General features: G+C 48.1%; 1 protein-coding gene across 3 annotated transcripts in view; it reads left to right on the top strand.

The window, feature by feature from the left end:
* The first annotated feature begins 1,038 nt into the window (after positions 1-1,038).
* LOC115652001 (coiled-coil domain-containing protein 169-like) overlaps positions 1,039-14,639 on the top strand; it is a 62,489-nt gene continuing 48,888 nt past the window's right edge. For all 3 annotated transcript variants that reach the window (XM_030563423.1, XM_030563435.1, XM_030563413.1), the window contains exons 1-2: positions 1,039-1,220; positions 12,927-13,009. In XM_030563423.1, the coding sequence (XP_030419283.1) occupies positions 1,138-1,220; positions 12,927-13,009 (166 nt within the window). In that variant the 5' untranslated portion in view covers positions 1,039-1,137. The remainder of the gene's footprint in view (positions 1,221-12,926; positions 13,010-14,639) is intronic.

Genomic DNA, 14,639 nt, shown 5'->3' with positions numbered 1-14,639 from the left:
CCCTTCTATTACTCTCTTTATCTCTCTCCTAGTCTATAACTGTAGGAGAGGAAGGGTCAATTTCTGCCATGGAAAAAGTACTGTCTAGCCTGTGCCAGCACATGGGAACTTTAAACTTCAATGGGAAGTTTAAAGTTCCCATGTGCTGCAGGACACTCTGTACTGTCACACTCTGCTGACTCCCACAGAGGCAAGAACTGGCTGCAAAGCTTCCCTCACTGTTTTTCTTAAACTACTTCCAGGCCCTTAGGCCGAGACACATCCATCTATCTGGCTGGAGCCAGGAAGTTACCCCTGTGGTAGCTGATGCAGCTCAGTTGGTCAATCTGTGCGGCTGCTTTGCCCCAGCCTGAACCCAACATGTAAGGTGACCAGATATCCCAATTTTATAGGGACCGTCCCAATTTTGGGGTCTTTTTCTTACATAGGCTCCTATTACCTCCAACCCCCATCCCAATTTTTCACATATGCTGTCTGGTCACCCTACTAACACGGTGCTAGCGACGTTTAACTCCGTGGGTGGCTGCTGTGGCGGGGCGGGACTGGACTGGGCTGGGCTCCCGGCGCGTCCCCTCGGCGAGCGGCTCCGCGGCCGGGGCGCAGGGGCCAGGCGCGACAGGCCTGGCAGACGGGCGCTGCCCCACGCGCGGGGCTCGCCGAGTGACCAGAGCGGGGCGCGGCGGCTCCGGCGCTGAGCGTTGGGCGCACCGGGAGGCCGCCCCTCGCCGGGCGCCTGAGCCTGTGCAGAGCGGCTGCCCCGCCCGTTACCTAGCGCAGCCGCCATCCGCCCGTACGCCGCGTCGGAGGCGAGACACTGGGGCGCGCGCGCAGCCATCCTCAGCCAGCCGGCGCCGCGTCCAGCCAACAGTCAGGGGCTTGAGTCGCGCCCGTCTTCCCTCCAGCGCCCTCGAGACTCGTCCCCTAGCCTGCTATCACGTGATCCAGCGCCCCTCAGGTGACCTGCCCCCTCCTGGCGTGGCTGTCACGTGTCGGGGATGGGCCGTTTCATCTGTGGCTCGAGTGGCTGCTCCCCTCTCTCCTCCCCCACCCCCCCTTATCCTGCCTCCTCTCCAGGGAGACGAGCGCGCGCACACACGCCCCGTGGCAGGCAGGGTCTCAGGGCTGCTGCGGGCAGTGATGGGAGAAGGCGGGGACGGGGACTCCAGCGCCCTGGGCTCTGAGCAGCTCCGGCTGGAGCTGGGGCAGGAGAAGCAGATGAAGTGAGTTCCCGTCCCAGAGCGGTGGGGAAAGGGGCTGCGCTCGGTGCCTGCAGCAGTGCCTGGGAGTCAGCGTGGGCCGTGCTGCGGGGTACGCCAGGGAAAGGCTCCTAGCTAGGAGAGTAGGGCCTGCCTGGTATAGGGTTGCCTAGTGCTCTCCACTATAACACCCCGCTGTCAGGGGCTTCTAGCGTTGCCATCCCTCGAGCGCTGGGGCTGAACTTCTCCAGGCTGGTGTCTCCCTGGGGCTGAAGTTGTCTTGGGAAAAGGTCAGCCAAGTTGCTCCAGCTGTTTTAGAGAATGAGGCTGAGGAAATGTTTTCTCTCTGCTGCAATGTTCTCACAACCTTTGCTTTGAAATGCTCTAGCGCCTGCCTGCTTTGAAGCAGGAGCTTGACATTTGGCCAGGGGTGGCCTTTGTGCGAGGGATGTGCCTCTTGCCAGCCCCATGAAGTTCACACAGATTTGTCCAAGTTCTAAGCCTTTGAAAAATATGCACATGCTCATAGATTTTAGCAGCTAAATACCCCAAAGATTCCATCTGCACTGGGCATGCTCCAGCACTTACAGCTCTGGGCTGCTGCAGACTGTACTGGGTCTAGGTACTTGAATTGAGAGCAGGAAACCTTGTTTTTGTTTGTGCTTCGAGTGATCTACTGGTAGCCTGGAGAAGGAAGCTTCCTGATGCATGCAGAGAGGGCAAAAGCTACAGATGGTCTGGGGGAAGTAGATGGGACACAGAGCCTGGGACGAAGAAGCCGGGATTGGAGGCGTTTGTGGTGGAGGGAGTTGAGGTGGGAGGAGAGTGGAACTCGCTGACCAATGAAACTGGGAGCTAGGAAGGGAAATGGAGGACTTGGGAGTCACAAGGTTGGAGGAGACTGAGACTGAATGAGGCTTTAGGAGGCAGACTGGGACTCTGGGCAAAGAGAGTGGGAGGAGTGAAATTGGGAATAGTGGGCCAGAAGACTGGGACTGGGATGGGAAGTCTGGAGAGGTGAAATTAAGATTTGCTGGGCAAGGAGACTAAAAGGGGGATGAGAAGCCTGAGGAGTGGAGCTGGACTGCTTAGGTGAGGCAAGTGGGACATGAAGTCAGGGGTGAGGAAGAGACAGGACTAGGACACATTGAAGAGCCTGGGGCAGAAAGGGTCAAGCTTGAGGAAAATGGGCAGACAACTCTATGCCTACTAGAACACACTCCCCTCCAGAGTCTGGAATGGAACCCCAGATTCCTGAGTCTCACCATCTTTCTGCTGTCAGCAAATATTCTGGGGGAATTGTGTGCTACTGCACACGTGCAGACTTCTTGTTGGATACAGAATTATTTTTTCTGCAGAAAATACGTTCTGTGGAAGAAGTGTGGCAGTTCTGCCTTGCACCCACCAGAGGCTGCTGACCGGCACTAACAGCTAGCAGCAGGCTGCCAATGGAGCCAGGTTAGGAGGCACCATGGGGCACACAGGACTGCGGGAATGGGAGAGGTCACAGACTGGGGTTCAGAAGGGCTAGTGTGGGGAACAGACTGGGGCGTGGGCACAGGAGTTAGTGGGGTGACAGCGTTGAGCCAGTGTCTGAATGGGAGGGGAGCTCTGGGTCACATGGGGATGAAGGAGTTAGGGGGACTACAGGGACACATAGGGATGGGGGCAGATGTGCCCAATGAAATGATAGAGGTTAGGCGTCAGAGTCTGTAGAGAAGAAGGTCGCCAACTCCCTAACAGTCCCTCCCCCTCCAAAAGAAACTATTCCATACTTCTCCCACCCACACCAACAACCCTCCAGGTTCACTCCCAGGTTCCTTCCCTCTCCCTCAGCTCCTCTGTTACCCTTAACTCCCTCAAGCCTTTGTACCACTTCGGAGGGATGTGGGAAATACGTTTCTGAGTGTAGTTTAAATGAATTACTCAAAGTTCTATATTAATATGCCTAGAAGGGAATCCATTTGCCAAAAAAATAAAAAAAATCCTGAGTCTTTTTTTGTATTGTTATGGACATACTTGCTGACAATATTTTGAAATAAATGACCAAAATAATTGAAACTGGCATGATCATATTGTGTTATGTTGACAAATAAAATATGCAAAATTTTGCAGAATTTTAAAATATTGTGTGCATAACTTTTAATTTTTTTGGTGCAGAATTCTCCCAGTAGTAAAATATCTCTGAAACCCTCTGGCTCCTTTTTTTGGGGTGGGAGCAGCAGTCGTTAGATACCCTCATGATCTTCTTGCCTCTAACCCTGCCCTCTCATGCATTTATCTCAACTCTCTCCAGCCTCCTCATGCTTTCCTTGCAATATGCCAACTCTCTGACTTTCTCCCTTCCTGTTGGTGTCTTCTGTTCAAACCAACAACTGTTTTGTTACCCTCCTGCCCCTTGCCCCTCCTCCCAAATCTGAAGTGGATGGGAACAAAGCATGACTGGAGCAAGGAGTAAATTAGGACTTCCCTCCACTCTCCCCTTCCCCCTGGAGACTTCTAGCCTCCCTGGGTTATCTGGCCCAACCTCCTCTTGGACTGGAGGCTTCTTTTGAAACCCTTGACATTTGCAGGCCCCAGCTTCCCCACAACTGGTTCATTCCTTGTCTCTTTCCTGATATGTCAATTCTTCAGCTTCCCATTCCATATCTGCTTTCCTGCTCCTCTGATCATTGATTTGGCTGTTTAGATGCTGTCATTTTACTGAAAACTGATGTCATTTCTGGTACCAGCAGTATGGTAGTCCTGGAGATGCTGCTTGAATCATCTTTTTCTCCCACTCTGGGCTTCACGTATTCTGCCATGTTGCATCCTATACTTGGAACAGTTGCCATTTTCTTGTTCACCCACATCACTCATTCTCTTCCTCCCCTTAAATCTCACTTTTCCAGTCACCCTTTCTATCTTTTTCTTATCTGTAATCCTTTTTCCTTACCTTACTTTCCTGTCAGTCCAGTGTTTTTGTTCACTTTAGGCTCCAGTCCTGCAATCATGTCTGCACAAACTGGTGGTGTCTTTGCAAATTTAAGAGTCCACCTGCATGGCTCAGTCCATTGATTTGGGGGACTGTTTAGTGAGCCTAATGGCCTGCTAGGCAAGGCTGAGAGCTTCTTAATGAGGCTTTGATCCCTAAGCCCATTAGCACCCATCAACCGTTAACTAGGGGACAGAGCTACTCATGAAGACCAGGGCTTTAAAAAGCGAGCTCCTAAGCAACCGTAGCAGGTAGTGAACAGGAACAGCTAACATTGGAATTTTGAGGGGGAGTCTGAGGTGGGGCTAGATAGACTCAACATTCTTTAAATTTAAAGCCAAAACCACCCCAAAACAACAAAGGAACGCGCTGCAGGAGTAAAAAGAGAATGCAGGCAGAAGTCCAGCAACAGAATAGGGGCTATCCAGTTTATTACACCCAATGCAGCATGTATGATTACCTGCCCTATGGGCAGGTGGCGTATATATGCATTCAGTGCAAGGAGTTCCTGTCCCTCAGAAACCGTGTATGGGCTTTGGAGACCAGAGTGGCTGAACTGGAGGAGCTAAGGGAGACAGAGAGGTACATAGATGAGACTTTCTGGAACACAGTAGAACGGTCCCACTCCCGGTCTAACAGCCTCTGTGCTATTGAGGAGGATGAAAGTCTCAGGGAAGGAGAATATCTAACTGGAGCAGAGGGAAACGATACCATAGTTGGGGCCTTCCTTCTAGAAAATGTTGTGGTATCCTCTCACACTGAGGATACTTCTTCGTTTTTTAGGAAGAGACAGGTAATAGTCATGAGGAATTCGATCATTAGAAACATACATAGTTGGGTTTACGATGACCTGGAGAACCGCATGGTGACTTGCCTGCATGGTGCGAAGGTTGCGGATCTCTCAAGATATCTAGATAGACTTATGTGTAGTGCCAGGGAGGAGCTGGTGGTCGTGGTACATGTACAATGACATAGGGAAGGATAGGAGAAAGGTCCTAGAGGCCAAATTTAGGCTGCTAGGTAAGAAACTGAAGTCCAGGACCTCCATGGTAGCATTCTCTGAAATGCTTCCAGTTTCACACGCAGGGCCAGTTAGACAGGCAGAACTGCAAGATCTCAATGTGTGGATTAGACGATGGTGTAGGGTAGGGAGGAGGGGTTTAGATTTATTAGGAACTGGGGAAACTTTTGGGGGAAGGGGGAGTCTATACAAGAAGGATGGGCTCCACCTAAACCAAAATGGAACCAGATTGCTGGCACTTAAAATTCAAAAGGTCATAGAGCAGTTTTTAAACTAAGGGCCGGGGGAAAGCCAACAGGTATGGAGGAGTACGTGGTTTGGACAGAGACATCTCTTAGGGGAGGATTTATTAATGGGGATTCTCTATGTCCTAATAGGGAGGAGAGGATGGAAAATGATAAAATTCAGGTAGGATCTGATGAGAAACAGTCAAATAAAAAAGAGTCCTATTCAGTTACGTCATTTAATGGCAGACAGCTAAGTAGTGACAAGTTTTTAAAGTGCTTATACACAAATACTGCATAATAAGATGCGTGAACTAGAGTGCCTCGTATTAAATGAGGATATTGATGTAATAAGCATTGCAGAAACTTGGTGGAATGAAGGATAATCAATGGGACACAGTACTACCAGGGTACAAAATATATCAGCAGGACAGAACAGGTTGTGCTGGTGGGGTAGCAGTGGCACTAAATATGAAAGAAATCATAGAATCAAATGAAGTAAGAATCTTAAATGAACCAAACTGTATCATAGAATCTCTATGGATAGTAATTCCATGCTCTAATAATAAGAATATAGCATTAGGGAGGGATAGCTCAGTGGTTTGAGCATTGGCCTGCTAAACCCAGGGTTATGAGCCCAATCCTTGAGGGGGCCATTTAGGATTTGGGGCAAAAATCTGTCTGGGGATTGGTCATGCTTTGAGCAGGGGGGGTGGACTAGATGACCTCCCGAGGTCCCTTGTGTCATAAACAGATAGCTAAGAGTTAACATCTCTTTCACCTGGAAAGAAGTATCTGAAGCACCTGACCAGAGGACCAATCAGGAAACAGGATTTTTTCAACTCTGGGTGGAGGGAAGTTTGTGTGTGAGTCCTTTGTTCTTGGGTCTTCTGCCTGTATGCTCTCTCAGCTATGAGAGGATTTCTATTTCCTGCTTTCTAATCTTCTGTTTCCAAGTTGTGAGTACAGAGTTCATAAAAACAATAAGGGTTATTGTTGTTTTTTTTTCTATTTACATGTCTATAGTTGCTGGAGTGCTTTGAATTGTATTCTTTTTGAATAAGGCTGTTTATTCAATATTCTTTTAAGCAAATGACCCTGTATTTGTCACCTTAATACAGAGAGACCATTTTTATGTATTTTTCTTTCTTTTTATATAAAGCTTTCTTTTAAGACCTGTTGGAGTTTTCTTTAGTGGGGGACTCCAGGGAATTGAGTCTGTGCTCACCAGGGAATTGGTGGGAGGAAGAAGTCAGGGGGAAATCTGTGTGTGTTAGATTTACTAGCCTGACTTTGCATTCCCTCTGGGTGAAGAGGGAAGTGCTTGTGTTTCCAGGACTGGAAATAGAGAGGGTGGACTCCCTCTGTTTAGATTCACGGAGCTTGCTTCTGTGTCTCTCTCCAGGCACACCTGGAGGGGGGAAGGGAAAAGGTTTATTTCCCTTTGTTGTGAGACTCAAGGGAGTTGGGTCTTGGGGTCCCCAGGGAAGGTTTGGGGGGACCAGAGTGCCCCAAAACACTCTAATTTTTTGGGTGGTGGCAGCTTTACAAGGTCCAAGCTGGTAACTAAGCTTGGAGGTTTTTCATGCTAAACCCCATATTTTGGACGCTAAGGTCCAAATCTGGGACTAGGTTTATGACACCTTGCAACCCTGATATTCTATGATTAGGGATATATTACTGATCACCTGATCAGTATGGTGATAGTGACTGTGAATTGCTCGGAGCAATTAGAATGGCTATAAAAACCTCAATAATAATGGGGGATTTCAACTATTCCCATATTGACTTAAGTACATATCACTTCTGGATGGGATGCAGAGATGAAGTTTCTTGACACCTTAAATGACTGCTTCTTGGAGCAGCTAGTCCTGGAACCCACAAGAAGAGAAGGAATTCTTGATTTAGTCCTAAATGAAGCACAGGATTTGGTCCAAGAGGTGAATATAGTTGGACCATTTGGTAACAGTGACCATAATATAATTAAATTTAACATCCCTGTGGCGGGGAAAACACCACAGCAGCTCAACACTGTAACATTTAATTTCATAAAGGGGAACTACACAAAAATGAGAAAGTTAGTTAAACAGAAATTAAAAGGTATAGTGCCAAAAGTGAAATCCCTGCAAGATGCATGGAAACTTTTTAAAGACACCACAACAGAGGCTCAACTTAAATGTATACCCCAAATTAAAAAAACATAGTAAGAGAACCAAAAAAGTGCCACCATGGCTAAACAACAAAGTAAAAGAAGCAGTGAGAGGCAAAAAGGCATCCTTTAAAAAATGGAAGTTAAATCCTAGTGAGGAAAATAGAAAGAACCATAAACTCTGACAAATGAAGTGTAAAAATATAATTAGGAAGGCCAAAAAAAGAATTTGAAGAACAGCTAGCCAAAAACTCAAAAAGTAATAGCAATTTTTTTGAAGTACATCAGAAGCAGGAAGCCTGCTAAACAGCTACTGGGGACCACTTGACAATCGAGATGCTAAAGGAGCGCTCAAGGATGGTAAGGCCATTGCAGAGAAATTAAATGAATTTTTTGTTTTGGTCTTCCTGGCTGAGGATGTGAGTGAAATTCCTAAATCTGAGCCATTCTTATTAGGTGACAAATCTGAAGAACAGTTGCAGATTGAAGTGTCACTAGAGGAGGTTTTCGGACCAAATCGATAAACTAAACAGTAGTAAGTCACCAGGACCGGATGGTATTCGCCCAAGAGTTCTGAAGGAACTCAAATGTGAAATTGCAGAACTACTAACTGGTTTGTAATCTATCATTTAAATCAGTTTCTGTACCAAAAGATTGTAGGATAGCTAATGTGACACCAATTTTTAAAAAGGGCTCCAGAGGTGACCTTGGCAAATATAGGCCAGTAAGCCTGACTTCAGCACAGAGCAAACTGGTAAGGAACAGAATTGTCAGACATATAGATGAACATGATCTGTTGGGGATGAGTCCACATAGTTTTTGTTAAAGGAAATCATGCCTCACCAATCTAATAGAATTCTTTGAGGGGGTCAACAAGCAAGTGGACAAGAGGGATGCATTTGATATTGATATTTTCAGAAAGTCTTTGACAAGTTCCCTCACCAAAGGCTCTTAACCAAAGTAGCTGCTGTGAAATAAGAGGGAAGGTCCTCTCATGGATAGGTAACTGGTTCAAAGATAAGAAACAAAGGGTACAAGTAATCGGTCAGTTTTCAGAAGGGAGAGAGGTAAATTGTGGTGTCCCCCTGGGGTCTGTTCTGGGACCCGTCCTATTCAACATATTCATAAATGATCTGGAAAAAGGGGTAAACAGTGAATTGCCAAAATTTGCAGGTGATACAAAACTACTCAAGCTAGTTAAGTCGCAAGCAGACGGTGAAGAGCTACAAAAAGATCTCACAAAACTGGGTGATTGGGTAACAAAATGGCAGATGAAATTCAGTGTTGATAAATGCAAAGTAATGCATATTGGAAAACATAATCCCAACTGTACATATAAAATGATGGGGTCTAAATTAGCTATTACCACTCAATAAAGAGATCTTGGAGTCATTGTGGATAGTTCTCTGAAACTAACCACTCAATATGCTGTGGCAGTTAAAATGCAAACAGAATGTTGGGAATCATTAAGAAAGGGATTGCTAATAACACAGAAAATATCATATTGCCTCCATATAAATCCATGTTACACCCACATCTTGAATACTGCATGCAGATGTGATCATCATATCTCAAAAAAGATAGATTGGAATTGGAAAAGGTTCATAAAGGGCAACAAAAATTGTTAGGGGTATGGAATGGCTTCAATATGAGGAGAGATTAATAAGACTTGGCTTTTCAGCTTGGAAAAGAGACGACTAAGAGCGGATATTATAGAGGTCTATAAAATCATGACTGGTGTGGAGAAAGTAAATAAGGAAGTATTATCTACTCCTTTTCAGAACACAAGAACTACAGTCACCAAATGAAATGAATAGGCAGCAGGTTTAAAACAAAAGGAAATATTTTTTCACATAATGTACAGTCAACCTGTAGAACTACTTGCTAGAGGATGTTGCAAAGGCCAAGACTATAACAGGGTTCAAAAAAGAACTAGATAAGTCCATGGAGGCCGGGCCGGCTTTAGCAAGTGCAGGGCCCAATTTGTAGGGCTTGTACTCACTGGGCGGCGCTCCGAGTCTTCGGTGGCACTTCAGATTGCCGCGCTCCGGCCGGGGGGGGGGGCGCCGTGGGGCTTGCCGCGCTATGGTCTGGGGAGCGGGGCTGCGTGCTTAGAGCTGTCTGCCCACTCTGCGGCCGTGGGAAAGGGGCGGCGGGGCTTGCCACTCTCCAGATGGGGGAGTGGGGCCGCAGGACTTGCCGCGCTCCGGCCAGCGCTCTGACTGGGGGAGCGGGGCTGCAGGACTTGCCGCACTCCACTGGGGAAGTGGGTCGCGGGGTTGCTGGGCTCCGGCCAGGGTAGTGGGCCCGCAGGGTTGCTGGGATCCAGCCGGGGTAGCGGGGCCGCGGGGTTGCTGGGCTCCAGCCAGGACAGCAGGGCCACGGGCTTGCAGTGCTCCGCCCGGGGCTCTGGCTGGGGGAGTGAGGCTGCAGGACTTGCTGCGTGCCGGCTGGCGCTGGGTCGGGGGAGTTGCTGCGCTCTGGCAAGTGCTCTGATCGGGGGAGTGGGGCCGCGGGGCTTGCCACGCTCCGCTGGGGAAGCGGGTCACAGGGTTGCTGGGCTCCGGCCAGGGTTATGGGGCCACGGGGATTGCCGTGCTCTGGCCAGGGTAAGGGGCCACGGAGATTGCTGCGCTCTGGCGAGAGGAGTGGGGCCACGGGTTTGCAGCGCTCCGGCCGGCACTCTGGCCCGCGGATCAGGGCTGCGGGCTTGTCACGCTCTGGCCGATACTCTGACTGGGGGAGCGGGACCGTGCTGCGCTCCACTGGGGAAATGGGTCACGGGGTTGCTGGGCTCCAGCTGGGGTAGCAGGGCCACAGGCTTGCCATGCTCTGGCTGGGCGCAGGGCCCTCTTAAGTGCAGGGCCTGATTCGGGGGAATCGGCCTAAAGCTGGCCCTGCATGGAGGATAGGTCCATCAATGGCTATTAGCCAGGATGGGCGGGATGGTGTCCTTAGTCTCTGTTTGTCAGAAGCTGGGATTGGGTGACACTGAATGGATCACTTGATGGTTACCTGTTCTGTTCATTCCCTCTCAGGACACCTGGCATTGGCCACTGTCGGAAGACAGGATACTGGGCTAGATGGACTTTGTTCTGACCCACTATGGCCGTTTTTATGTTCTTAAGGATCAGGACCTTAGATTGTAAACTGAATGGGGAATGTGTCTTAAACTGTGTTTGTAAAGTGCCAAGATTTATATAGAGGAATATATTATTTAAAATAATAAATAATTATCAGAAAGATAATTGTGGAGTTTAATATTTAGGCTTTTTGCTGAAATATTAACCATTTTGTCCATTTAAACTGGTATTAAAGCATCATGGAAAGCATATCTCACTAACACTGACTGGATACCTGAATGGGTGGAAATGGAAAAATCATGTCACTTCTCAGTGACTACTCCCACTGTCAAATGGCTCATAAATGCTTGATTCAATCAAAGCTTAAATTTCCAATACAATTGACAGTTTGTCTATTTTGAAGATATTTCACACTCTAAAGCGCTAAACTTTTCTTTTTTTTTTCAAATTAAAACTTAAGTAATAAAAATAATAGTGGCTTAGCTCCTATATATCTAGGGGAAATTTTCTATTCGTTATATATAGGGCCCTACCAAATTCACCGGCCATGAAAAATGCCTCACAGACCATAAAATCTGGTTCTTTGTGTGCTTTTATCCTATACTATACAGATTTCATCAGGGAGAGCAGCATTTCTCAAACTGGGGGTCCTGCCCAAAAGGTAGTTGCAGGGGGAGTTACAAAGTTATTTTAGAAGGGTTGCGGTATTGCCACCCTTACTTCTGTGCTGCCTTCAGAGCTCAGTGGCTGGAGAGTAGCGACTACTGGCCGGGCACCCAGCTCTGAAGTCAGCACCCTGCCAGCAGCAGTGCAGAAGTAAGGGTGGCAGTGCCATATTATTCCACCCTTACTTCTGTGCTGCGGTCTTCAGAGCTGGGTGGCTGGAGAGCGGCAGCTGCTGACTAAGGGCCCATCTCTGCAAGCAGCAGCACAGAAGTAAGGGTGGCAATACCATACCAGGCCATCCTTACTTCTGTGCTGCTGCTGGCAGTGGCTCTGCCTTCAGAGCTGGGCTCCCGGCCAGCAGCTGCTGCTCTCCAGCTGCCCACCTCTGAAGGCAGCACCACTGCCAACAGCAGTGCAAAAGTAAAGGTAGTAGTACCATACCCCCTATAATACAACCCCCCCTACAATAACCTTGTGACACCCCCCCCAACTCCTTTTTGGGTCAGGACCCCTACAATTACAACACCGTGAAATTTCACATTTAAAAAGCTGAAATCATCAAATTTACTATTTTTAAAATCCTGTGACCATTAAATTGACTAAAATGGACTGTGAATTTACTAGTTATAAACTATTTCAAACCCTGGGGTTAGCTGCTAGTTATTATATACTTAGACAATTAGTTCTGAATGAAATCTAAGTCATTGTCATAATATGTGGCCAAAAAGTATCTAGAAGAATGATTATTACTCTCTAAGCACTGAGTTCTGAGTTAAACTAAGATCAAAATTTCCAATAGCACTTTTCTCAGGTGTACGCCTATGAATCAAGAACTGAGATAATCATTAGTTCATTAGCTTAACACATGATGTTTTGCCAGACAAGTATTGATATCTAGAGATAGTATGTTAGCTTCTTATGAAAATGTCTCCAATCACAAAATTTCAGAAATGCCTCTATATTTCTAAAGCATTGTAGCTACCCTAGAGAAAAATATTGTAATGATGGGACATTGGACAGAGTGGACTGGTGCACGTGGAGGCGGTACAGAGAATTCTCTTTGAGATGCATGGCTAGCGGATCTTGCTTACATGTTCAAAGTCATACTGATCACCATTTTGGGGATTGAGAAGGAATTTCCCCCCCAAGTTAGATTGCCAGGAACCTCGGGATTTTTGGTTTGGTTTGGGAGGGGGGTTGTTTTTGTTTTTCACCTTTCTCTGCAGCATGAGTCTAGCTCACTTGCTAGGATCATCTAGGTATGTCTCACCAAATCCTTTCCCTGCCATTGCACGTGCCTCAGGCATTTGTGCACCTCAATCCCTCCAGTTCCCTGCCTAAGGCACACAGTAGTTTAGTCTTCTGAGGTCTGTAACGTTTTAATCTAATCCAGTTTACTGGATTTACTACCAGGGCCACTGAGTAGGGTTTAGTAGCCTATGTGCAGGAGGTAAAGCTAGACGATCCGGTGGTCCCTTCTGCCTCAAACTCTCCGATGTATATAGTAGAATATAAGCACAAGGACACTTCAACTGTACATAAAATTCAAGTTAGATTTTGTTGTTAGTAAGAAGATTAATTATATAACCATTTAATTAACTTCTCTATCACAGGGAAATGCTTGAACTCTCAATATTTGAATTGAGAAACACGATAGCAGAACTTGAAAAAAGATTTAGCAGTGTTGAGGATGAAGGTAAGTGAATAATAATTAATCTCAGCAGGATTCAATTTTAATTGAAAACTGTCAGTAAATGTTTATTTTAGCTGACACGCTGACTGGAGTGAGTGAGCAGGTCCCTGACAGCACAACTGCAGAGAGCTCCCTGTGCTGCCTCAGTGCAGTGACACCTGGTCTCTGCATGCTGGGGGAGAAGAGGGGGCAGGGACTGTGGTCCTGACAGGGGAGAGCAGAGACTCCTGCTAGGACTGCATAGAGGAGGAAGAGGACAAGCTCCACACTGCAAGGGTAGCTACTGTTTGCTGAATGTCTCTGCAGTCACCAGGTGGGAGTGCCGGGAATCTCTGCTTTGCCCTGCCAGGACTGCAGCCTTCTCACATCTTGTGCCTGCAGGGATCGGTGTCACTGGCCCAGCGGTTATGCAGGGAGCTCTCTGCAGCTCTGCTGTAATGGGAGTGGGGCTGTGACAGCAGAGGGATCCCTGCATGCCATGGGACCAGTGACACCCAATTCCTGCAGGCACAAGCTGTCAGGGAGACTCTGGTTCTGGTCCAGCAGAGCAGAGATCCCTGGCCAAGACTGCAAGGAGGAGGAGAGGAAACTTTGTCGTCCCTGGCCTCAGAGGAGGTCACCCTGCTGCTGAATGGCTCCGTTTCTGGGCAGGAACCATTCAGCAGCATGGTGTCCTTTCCTGCAGCCAGGGACTTGTCATCCTCACGACCCTGGCCGGGGCGCTCTGCTCTTCCTCTCCAGGACCACAGCCTTCTCTGCACCTTTTGCCTGCAGGAATCTAGTGTCACTGGCCATGCAAGGGAGTTCTCTACAGCTCTGTAGTCATGTTCCAACTCGCTTGCTCTCCAGGCCTCTCCAGCCAGGAACTGTTTTTATAGTATGTACAAACATACATTTTAACAATGAGAGTAATTAATCACTGGAACAATTTACCAATGGTCATGGTGGTTCACTATTGCAGATAATTTTGAAATCAAGACTAGAATTTTTTTCTAAAAGATGTTCTAGGAATTATTTTGGGGAAATTCTATGGCCTGTGATATACAGGAGGTCAGACTAGATCAGTGTTTCTCAAACTGGGGTCCATGGAGCCCTGGGGGATCCCGAGGGTACTTGGGGTCCATGGACCCCGCTGATCAACTCCTCCTCCACCCTCCCTCAACTCCTCCCCCTTCCTCTATCTCCAGAAGGCTACTGAAGCCAAACCGGGAGATTTTAGGTGCTAAAAGTCCAGCAGGGGCTAAGATAGGCTCCCTACCTGCCCTTGCTCTGCACCGTTCCCAAAAGCAGCTGGCACGTTCCTGTGGCCCCTGGGGGAGGCAGGGGGCGTTCCGCACACTGCCCCCACCCTGAGCGCTGACTCCGCAGATCCCATTGGTGAGGAACTGTGGCCATTGGGGGCAGTGTCTACGGGCAGGGGCAGTGTCCAGAGACTCCCTGCCTTCCCTACCCAAGAGCCACTGCCAGAGAAATGTGGCAGTTGCTTTTGGGAGCCGCCAGAGGTAAGCGCCACCTGGCCGGAGTCTGCACCCCTCACCCCATCCTGTACCCCAACACCCTGCCCCAGCCCCGAGCCCGCAACCCGCACCCAAACTCCCTCCCAGAGCCTGCAACCCTCACCCTCTCCTGCACC

This window comes from Gopherus evgoodei, chromosome 1 (assembly GCF_007399415.2).
Source record: "Gopherus evgoodei ecotype Sinaloan lineage chromosome 1, rGopEvg1_v1.p, whole genome shotgun sequence".
Classification (NCBI taxonomy): domain Eukaryota; kingdom Metazoa; phylum Chordata; order Testudines; family Testudinidae; genus Gopherus; species Gopherus evgoodei.
This window is presented reverse-complemented; position numbering and strand designations above follow the sequence as displayed.